At 37.6% G+C, this 10,759-nt stretch overlaps 1 protein-coding gene across 1 annotated transcript; it reads right to left on the reverse strand.

Annotated features, from left to right (window-relative positions):
• Positions 1–4,525: 4,525 nt before the first annotated feature.
• Positions 4,526–7,714, reverse strand: LOC141007634 (LIM/homeobox protein Lhx1-like). The gene is made up of 5 exons (XM_073480008.1): positions 7,545–7,714; positions 6,709–6,929; positions 6,071–6,345; positions 5,141–5,297; positions 4,526–4,893 (listed from the first exon to the last, which is right to left on the reverse strand). The coding sequence occupies exons 1-5, from the start codon at positions 7,712–7,714 to the stop codon at positions 4,526–4,528; spliced, it is 1,191 nt and encodes a 396-aa protein (XP_073336109.1).
• Positions 7,715–10,759: the final 3,045 nt, after the last annotated feature.

A 10,759-nucleotide genomic window follows, 5' to 3' on the forward strand; every position in this document is an offset into this window, starting at 1 on the left:
TTAATAGCACTTTTTCCAACCATGCATGCATCAGGGGTTAGTTGCTGGTTGATTTAAATAGGAGTAGTCATGATAAGCAGTGAAGGTAACTAAGATTTTAGCTGTGTACAGTAAATTAAACTTGAGCACAGAAGCTATATATTCAAGTTGTGGCTGTCCTTTATATTATATGTCTTTTTGTCAGTGTCACATTCTCACTTTCACTTGTGACAGTAACATTTTCTGCAATGCTGCCTTAAATCTAACGACTACAGCTCCCATGAGTCTTTGCCATGGGATCTCAAAACCCCCAATGGGAGCTATAGTTATTTAATAATCTTATGCATCTCTGTTTGATTATCATATGGCCTCTGCGTTTTACAGTAAAATTACGAGAAGCAGGTACCAAAATAGTAGTTAGAAAGTAAATGGAATACAGTGCAAATAACCACGGATGTTAAAAAATAAATAAAAATCTGCTTTTGATAAACGTCGATGAAACGTATGTGAAATGGTGGCATGTGGACTTACTCTAGAGTAAGCAACATCTGTAGAGGTGCCTCAAGCTTTCCTCCACTGGAAGCTGGCCCCAGAAATCTGTATCTGACTAAATTATATTAAGAAAGTCCAAATGTATCCCTCAACAAAGTCATTTTATTTCCAGAATGATGATATCAATATTTTTCTTGTTGTCTTTTTCATTCATCTCGAACATTGCAGCCACTGTAGTTAATATAGTTGATCCCAGATACACTGTCCTGCTCAGGTGTGGAATGTAATCAAGTACATTTACAAAAGTAAATACTGTACTTAAGTACATTTTTGATGTACTTCTGCTTTACTCCATTTTATGTTATATGCTTTTCTTCTACACTACATTACAGAGAGAAATATTATACCTTTTACTTTTATTTGGTTACTTTTTACAGATTAAGATTGATACAAAATATAACTAATATTCAATAAATTATGATGAATTAAAGTAGTTAAAATTAGCTGCACCTTTACCAGCAACAACATTAGTGATACTTACATATTAATGAGGCATTAATTATAATCCACTGATATATATTATTCTGAAATGGGCCATTCTGGATAATGAGTCATTTTACTTTTGGTCATTTACTCTGACGCTACGTATTTTTACTTTTTTAATTTTAAAATTGGGACTTTTACTTGTAGCATAATATTTTTACATGGTATTGCTTCTTTTACTTAATTAAAAGATCTGACTATTTCTTCTGCCACTACTGCCTGAATACTCACTAAGGCACCTTATCTACAGTTTAAAATAGTCCCCAAAAATGAGTTTGAGTGATGCTTGCTAAAAACAACAATGCCCAACTGTCCCAAATATATATATGTATGTATGTTGGCATCATTAAGATATCCCCACTGAAACCTATGGGATGAATTGCAGAATCACATCTATATTTCCTTGTAGTTTATGGGTTGAGACCCTCCTTGTTTCCCCTGCCCCTCCCCCAAACAGCTCCTCCGACCTGCTCCTCCAGCCTCCTGCTTCACTGCTCAGTGGTTCGATATTCAGTCTGTCCTGCCCTCCTTTGTAATGCTCTCACCTTTCCCTGGCCTGACTTAAATATCCACCCAGTCATCAACCTCTTCTTTACAATTAACACTTCAGTTTTTTACAAGATTGACTTATTTGGATTATTTGCATATGCGAATATGTCCCTGCACCTGCACCTCCTAAAATACTTCCAGCAAATAAACTTCCCGCAAATGGACAATTCCTGAATAGGTTACGAGGGCCCTTTGCATTACCTAAACACACATGCACACAGACACACACCTATACAGTACATTATCTCTCAAATGTCTTGTTTTTGTTTGCTATGTTTTGCTAAACTAATTTCGAAGAAAGTCAAAAGGAAAACAGGTAAATAAATCCAGGCGTGACTGCCAGGTGTACAAGCAACATCTGAGTTTAAACTTCATTGGTGTCGTGTGCTCTTCCCTCACAGTACTCAGCAGACATCAGCCACTTTATAAAGTCAACAGCTCACTAACATTTGCAACGTGATCTGAAAAGAATGCTGACTGATTGCTCCTTGATTTGAGAGTTCATTGATTGCCAGCTGGATGTTTTGCCTGGATTAGCCAACGCTGTCAGTAACGCCACAATGAGCAGCTCCAGTTCTGTCGACTGTGCTGCAGCAGCAGACAGATAGCCAGCTCTTTTTACAGACAGCCTGCAAACCTCTCCTTGAAATTGTATTTAAACGTCATCAAAAGCAATCTGCAACAATAGAAAATATTTGAATGATACAGCAATTAAGCATATGTAAAAAAAAGAAAATTTAAAAAAGAAAAGAAAAAAAGTTGTAATTATGTAGGTCAGTTATGTTTGCTATGTAAAACCTGAGAGAGGTTTCAAAATATATCTTTTAAAAAGACAGAGAGGTATGAAATTATCTTCCTTTCAATGAGACAACCAATCACAGTCAGCTAAATTAAACAACAGCCAGTTGTCATTGTAATGACATGTAGTTATAGCTCCATCATGCAGTTGCAGTGCCTTTCTCATTCAAAGTGCCCTGGACACACAGATACAAGGCACGTTGTCAAAACTGTTGTATAAAGGCTAGAGGGCCAAAAAGGGTAAAAATGTAAAATTAAACTAAGGGTAATTTTTGGTCTAAGGTTGTTTGGGGAGTAAATCTGGTGTAAATACGTGTAAGTCAGCATTTATTTATTTAGACAACTAGGTATTCTCACTGATTTTACCAAATTCATGACGAGGGTAACATATGAGAGTATTTATGAAAGTTATGACTCTGCTCTGTAAATATATATATTTGATTCCTTGACGGATCCCCTAACAGAATCATTTTGGGTAACACTTTATAATAACCATCATTAATAAATCATAACTTTATAGTTAATAAAACTTCAGTTAATAGGTATTTTACTGTTAACAAGCAATGAAATGCTTTATAAACCATTTATTAGGCAATTTTAAAGGTTTATCAGTTGCATCAGTCATGAACTACACAGTACATTTACAAGTATGTTAAACATCAGTTGCAACTTAACAATAAAGAATTGCTTGATAAATGGATTGTAAAGTATTTCATTGTTTGGTACCAGTGAAATAACTTTACTAATAAAAAATAACTAATGTTTAATCAAGTGTTACTTCATTTTGGTATGTGAAAAATGATTTCAAAAGATGTATTTTTCCTTAAAAAAAAACAAAAAAACCCCTGTTCATTATGCTTGTACAGAATCAGAAATGACTCATGCTGAAAAGACTAGTGTTATATGTTTCCCCAAAGTGATTAAGAAATAACAATGATCGCTTTGTGTTTTATTATACAGTGAACGGTCGTAAACACCAGTCTCATGAACTTCACGGAAACAATCAGGTATATCTCATGAATAAACATTGCTGTTGCTGCTGCTGCTGCTGCTGCTGACAGTGTATGAGACCATCAGTGCTACCAATTGGACATTTTGACCCATAAAGACAAAACCTGTTTGTGGCTTTCTGGCTGACTGAGCTGCAAATCACTCTGTTTGTTTTTTTTTTTTGTGAGACACTCTCAGATAATTAGAAAAGGAAGTGAACACTTAAAAAAAATGCTGCGTCTCACAACCAAAGGTGCAAGGTTCTGCTGTGCATTCATTTGGCAACAGTTTATTAGTATTTTCTGTATTTTTAATGAGGACATAGTACAAACTAGCACAGTGAGCGACCACATGAATAGAACAGCTACAAAAGTTTGGTTTGTTTGCGATATACGGTCTGTCCATCTGAATCAAGAGGTTTTTATACAATGCTGATATCCAAACCCCTGAATACTGGAGCTTTAAGTAAACAGTCGACTGCTCTGTACAGGTGTCCATTATTCTATATATACCGCTGGACTCATGTCATGTTAAACTCAAATCATTTTACATATAAAATTTTCAGATTTATAAAGATATCCTTTTGAAGGCAAACGTGTTGGCAATGAAATCATAAAAACCCAAATAAAAAAATCAACAAAAACAATGTTTCCACAGTCCTGAGAGAGGTTTTTGGTCAACTGTATTGAACATCACAATCATAATCTGCTACTGAATGATAAAATCTTGTGTTACACGTGAACTCATGGATGGAGGGTGCTGCGAAAAAACACTGAAATGTCATCATGCACCTTCACATTAACATTTTCTGAACACGTATGTCCAATATGTGGCAGAAAAGGTTTTGTAAACGCTAGAAAAAAACACTTTCTGCAGCATATAAATGTGTTTGTTTATTGCTTGATCAATGAGGCCCAGCACTGTGAATGTATTAATGAGTCAAACGCACATGGACTATTTAAAACAATCTATTGATTGGCTAGTCAATAAACAATTATACCAACATACAAATATAGAGATTTATAAATAGTTAAATAGAGCTTAACAGAAGTGTAAGCAAATAAATAAATAAATAAATAAATATATGAATGAATAAATAAATAAATAAGGAACAAAAAAAGCATTGATTTGCCTTCAAAATCCAAGTGTGCCTTGTAGTTGGGTGTGGGCTGGATTACCAGACAGTGCCTTCGCTCATTTCTGAGGAGGGTTGTGACAGTTGGTTGGTGTATCCGTTGTCACTGAGAGACACAGTGGTGTAGGGTGTGCCCGGGCCACACATCTCACTGTGCATTGAGCCCGGTATATGGGGCTCTGGACTGGGTGAGTCCGCAGGGTGGTGGGACACCGTGTCAGAGAAACACTGCATCTCTCCAGGACAGTGGTGCCCTGGGTGGTGGTGGTCTATGACTCCTAATGGGGTACCGGCAGGGATGGAGGAGGGCACGAAGCCCAGGTCTGCTGGAGTCTGAGCCTGGGATGATGGTGGGCCTTGGAAGTACTCGTAATTCCCTCCTGAGCCATAGTATTCAGCAGGATAGTCTGTATGTACGTAAATATCTGGATTAGTGCACAGAAGTAAAGAAAACATCTAAACAATGAGAATGTATTTATTTATTTGTTTATTTATTTGTCTGTTCTTGCCTCTTTTTTTTCTACAAATCAACAGACAGAAACAGACTCAGCCAGATGACACATCAACCTGAGGAGGTTTCATTCATCAGTAAGACTATCAGCTTTTTGACTATCAAGGCAATCATCAATCCCACATCTCCACAACACAGCTCACCTCCATAATAAGAGAAGTGCCCGAGCTCCTCCGCTTCCAGTCTCTCCCCCAGCGCTCTCATCCTCCTCTGGCCGCGGAAGAACACATGTCTCCGGCCGTTCAGAGTGCTCAGCTGCTTCATGCGTCTCTCTTTGGACCTCCGATTTTGGAACCAAACCTTCAGGACAAAGTGACATTTCGGCAAGATGAGCAGAATGGACGACACGAGCAGGAAATCAGGGCACAGACGCCACAAAGGAAGACGCCATCATACACCTGCTGGTGCCTCGCAGGGCCATCACAGCATTCCTTAATTCCAGGTTGAGGGAAAATGTAATATTTCGATATCCTAAAGATTGAAATTAGATGAGCTAGAGGCCTGGAATTATTTGTATATATTTATTTATATTTATCTAACTGTTAAATAGGTGTTTGGGATGTTGGAATGAGGATTTTGTAAATGCGTAAAAAGCAAATGTTGGCCATGTGAGCTGAAGAATATTCATCCCTCTTAAACACAAAAGACTTTTAATGCATTTCAATGTCAAATCCAACAGGAAATTTCACCGAGGGAGCTTTTTTTTTTTTTTTTTTTTTAAACTGTCCATGGACATGAGCGCTAAGTGACTCCTGCTTTTAAAGGTTTTAGGAGCGCGATGGGAGTAAAGATTATGGGAACATTTGGTTTGGAAATCCTATCTGAACAAAAAGAAAAAAGAAAAAAAAAACATTAAGGACAGCATCCTGTAGGAGCCCCAAGGGGTGTCCGAAAATGCCCTCAGCCACAAGTTGCTTTTTTTCTGCATCCATAAAAGCCATTTAAGACGTTTGCGTGGCGCTTGTCTTAGCCTACCTGTTCCCAGATTTTGGACTGGGGTGTCCGATGTAAATACATTCTCTGTGTCAACTCCTCCTTTAATTCTTCCCTTTGTCCCCCACCACCTTTTTTACCTGGATGACTCTCATGCTGAGGCCGGTCTCCCGTGACAGCTGCTCCCTGATGTGTCTGGTGGGTTTCGGCGTGGCCGCGAACGCCGCCTTCAGGGTCTCCAGCTGTTTGGCTTTAATGGTGGTCCGAGGCCCGCGTCGCTTCCCGACGGCGCTCTGCTCGTCGTTCTCGTTGCTGCACACGTCCTTATCGGATAAATGTCCCGTTTCTGAGTCCTTCCCGTCGTCCTGCGGGTCCTGGGAGTCTGGAGACAGACTTGGGTCGCTGCACGTCGTGACTGCCAAGAGAATAAAACATATATCAGCACATAATGCTTATTATTTAGAGGATCTGGGGATCTAAATCATGCCTGCAGAATTACAGAGAAAAATAGCGGCATTTTTTTCCTTCTAATAAAGTGCATTTATGTCCGAAATAAACTATTAATATATTGAATAACTTAGCCTACTTTGAGGATACAGGATCAATGTAAATATTAATTTAAAAGCCAATTTGAACTAGGCTGTGAAATAGAAGGGTTATATGTGTCTTATGTTAATAATAATAATAATAATAATAATAATAATAATAATAATAATAATAATAATAATAATAATAACAATAACAATAATAATAACAATAAACACTTGTCAATAATCACCTGAGAGGAGGATTGTGTCTTTGCCATTGTTGTTCTGATAGTCCTCTTTACAGACGAACTTGAACTCGTCCAGGATGTACAGCTCCTCTCCGGTGGACAGCTGTTTGTTGCACATCACACAGGTGAAACAGTTCAGGTGAAACACTTTGCTCTTGGCCCTGCGGACCAGATCGCTGGGTAAAATCCCCTGGGCGCAACCGTCACACTTGGTCCCAAACCTCCTGTTCGAGAGAGAGAGCGAGAGATAGTCAGAGGGAAGTCTATGATTGTTGGGTTCACTTATTTTATTTTATTTATTTATTTATTTTGTACCACAGGTTAAAGAAATCAGGAGCAGCTGTTTACTGTAAACCAAATCAAACAATTATTTGGACTGTATAGACTTGATTTCTAATAACATATATAACCTCGCCTAAAGTAAAGAATAATAGCATGGTATATGAAAAAAGAATCACAGGTGCAATAAGGGTTAGTATACTATAGTTGTTATATTCTAGCTTTGATACTTATATATATATATACATATATTTATACACACACATATATATATAAATGGCGTTTGTTGTTGTTGTTTTCAACAAATTCATAATAAAGTTTTCCACAGCTTTCATATTTATATTTGGATCTCGAAAACAAAAAGCACAAACAAAAACAAAAAACTACTGAACCCCTGCAGAAAACGATCCAGTAGCTCTAAAATAGGTCCCAACATTTTAATTTTTTTGCATTCGCATTTCGTTGTGAAACTTACCTTTAACTGACAAATTCCATGTATTTTATACGTTTAAAAAAAATGTCATGAACAACAAACGTTTCTTCTTTTTTTTAATGCTTACCTAAAGAAGTCATTCTTACAATAGAGTTTCCCTTCTCGAGAGAAACACTTCTCAGTCAAAGTGCATTTGCATTCGCAGCACTGGACACATTTGATGTGCCACGGTCTGTCCAAAACTTTGAGCAGGAACCTATCAAGAATAGGCTTCTCACAGCCGGCACAGTGCAGCATCGTCTGGAGTTATTCCCAGCCTGGAGTGTGTGTGTGTGTGTGTGTGGTGGGATAGATGCTCTGTTTGTTTCTCTCTCCTCGGGGTTTGACTTGCTTGGGTATGATCCAGGAAATCCCAACGTATCCAAATGAATCAGAACAATCACATCACCATCCGTGAGGTTACATGTAGCTCGTGCGCTCCACAGGGCAACAATCCACATCTGGACAAGGGCTCCAAACGGCAGGTGGAAAAAAACAGCATTTTCTGAAACAAAATTACAGACTGGAGATCACAGCGGGCCCATCAAGATGATCCGAAGTGCGCGATTTTATGGGTAAGCACAGGGGAGGAAAAAAAATAGCCTACCCTTCAGGGGCTATTACATCAACTCACTGCTGTACGATATATCCTGAGTGGTGTCTAAAGTAGAGAAAAATAACCATGAAATGCTATCAGCGCGCTCAGCCTTGTCATTTGTGTCCCATTTTTCCTCTGATGAGCTCTCAGTCTGAGAGAAACGCTGTAATGAGCGCACCTCTTAAAGCTCAGCCTATTGCCTATTAAGAAACCCGTGACGTCAGCTCCAGGAGAAGCCTATGAGCAGCCTCGTTCATTTCACTCCAACACATGGACTTGAGCATCATGTAAAGAAAAGTAGATACAATAAAAGGTAAATACAATAACAATTAAAATGAGTGTCAAAAGATGCAAAAGTGAGCGCAGGACTCGCTTATAGTTTAAAACCTCTGCATTTCAAAATAAAATACCTATTTGTGCGTGCAAGTCTGGGAAGAGCGCAGTAAGAAGAGAGCAAGGAAAGACGCACCTGAACTTTAAATACATTTATTTAGCCAGAAATACATCATGTAAAATCAGATTGTAGTTAAAGATGATTGGAAAATAAAATGGACTGAACCAATATTTATCATGATATGAGAGAGTCATCCTGAATATACTATACTTAAAAATAAGAAATAATAAAAAAAACAAAGGAATACCTCAAACCTAACCCAATGTTTATTTTTATTTTTTCTCAGCCGACATCTCTCCCCAGGAAAGCCCGCTGTGGGTCAATGATGATATCACATGAATAAATTATTCCCGTGCTTGTGTGGGAGAATAAGACTGCATCAGTGGCAGATGACAAATTATCAGCAGGCCTGTCCCTGCAGTATGCGGAGAGGACAGATGAACATGCCGAACACCAGCTTTTCACATAGATTAATGTTGTGCACCGGCATTATTCCTCATTTGGTTTGAAAGGACAAGAATCACTAATGGTTATAATCTGTGGCGATAGGCTGTCCCTTATAGATGCTATCGCACCGTGTTGGCGCACTGAGGAAGGAGATAGCGCATTTTCCCATACAGGCTCCCAGCTCTGCTAGTCCCTGATATCCAAACTCCCCACAATATAAAATTGTACGTTTTTTTTTTTTTTTTGACAGGCCACATCACAAGCTTACATTCATGCAAAATGCACACCACCTGGACGTCTGTAAGTTTTATTCAGTGCCATTAGTTGTTTTGTTTGACAGCTGATTTCTAGAGTGGAGAAAAGAAAACCATTCCATTTTTTTATTTTACTCTTGAAACTGTGACTCGTGAATGAAAAGTGATCAGTCCATCAATAAAACAAACAAAAATAGAACAGGTGGATAAGATATTGTTTTACTAAACATTTAAACTTCTCTTATTAATATAAATATCAATAATAATTGTCTTACTGACCAAAATTAGTGGACAATATAACTTAATTTACACTTTTAGATATTTTTACTGAATACCAATCAAAATTACCAGTGGGCTCATTTACATGTATTATAAAAAAAACTTTCATAATGCACCACAGATGTACAGATAGATAGATAGATAGATAGATAGATAGATAGATAGATAGATAGATAGATAGATAGATAGATAGATGGATAGATACAATATTGTCATTGCATAATAAAATACAACAAAACTTAACTTATATAACTTCACATATAAAAATTATGTATATAATAAATAGTCCATAATAAATAAATAGCCCCTAAAATTGTGTCCCTAAAAAGTGATTAAAAACATTAAAGGTTATTGCACAGAAGACAGTTACGGCACTGGGTCAGGTAGCTGTCTTAGTGGGGTGAGGGAGTGTCATGAACACTTTTTAGCATCATGGACAGCATCTCAATGCACTCTTGGATACTAACAGTATATAAATGAATAGAATAGAAAAACATGGTGACAAATGAGAATGTCTCCTGTTACAGTGTCTGTCCTGAGATAAGCAATGTGTAATCAAAAATTCTGACTCTTATTTGTACGTAATTGAAGCACTCTTTGCTAAAAAACAAAACAAAAAAGAAGAATCAAGCTGTGAATTATTGACCCTTTATTTGGAAATAATTTGACCTTGAAAAGTGCATAAAGAGTCCTTGAATTGCATCATTTCAAAAGAGCAACAACCCGACATTATCTCAGCCCTTATGTCCCCACCCCTTTTAAACACAAAATGACGGCCTTGATTAAACAATACTGACAGCTCTGTAAAGTAGAACACAACTCAGCCCAAGGAAAATCCTCCTGTTTCTTCACAGTTTACTCAAATTCAGTTTTATTAATGTAATATTTTTTCTTTATCTTGAGAAATCTTAACCTGCCTTTAACTGGTTTCCTTTCTCTGGAATGGAAACACACAAACAGGCATATTCTGAACTACAATTGAATATTGAGGGAAATTATTTATCTTTTCGTTTTTTATTGTTTGGAAAGTGTGTTTGGATGAGGGCAAAGTTATTAAACCACAGAAACATAAATAGATATCACATTCTTAAGAGGCCAAGCAATAAATGTGAGACTACTGAGAATAAATAGGAGTAAATGCTTAAGACCAGATCAAATTCACCCAAATGTAACATTGGGTGACTATGAACACACCAGAGAGGAAAAATAAGGATTTCCGAGGTATCCCAAGTGTGAGCTGTGTGGATAAGTGTCTCCTTCTGGGTTTGTGTTTCTTCATTAGAGGTGTTGATTATAGCAGCCTAGCCCTGTGAGCTGCCCCCCTGCACCAC

This window comes from Pagrus major, chromosome 13 (genome assembly GCF_040436345.1).
Source record: "Pagrus major chromosome 13, Pma_NU_1.0".
Taxonomy (NCBI): Eukaryota; Metazoa; Chordata; class Actinopteri; order Spariformes; family Sparidae; genus Pagrus; species Pagrus major.

Bases quoted from the DNA above. Each gene is read 5' to 3' on its own strand.
- LOC141007634 (XM_073480008.1), bottom strand. From the start codon at position 7,714: ATGCTGCACTGTGCCGGCTGTGAGAAGCCTATTCTTGATAGGTTCCTG. The intron at 6,930-7,544 runs GTAAGCATTAAA...TCTCTCGAACAG, and splicing joins TGTAAGAATGACTTCTTTAG to GAGGTTTGGGACCAAGTGTG. The intron at 5,298-6,070 runs GTAAAAAAGGTG...TTTGTCCTGAAG, and splicing joins TCAGCATGAGAGTCATCCAG to GTTTGGTTCCAAAATCGGAG.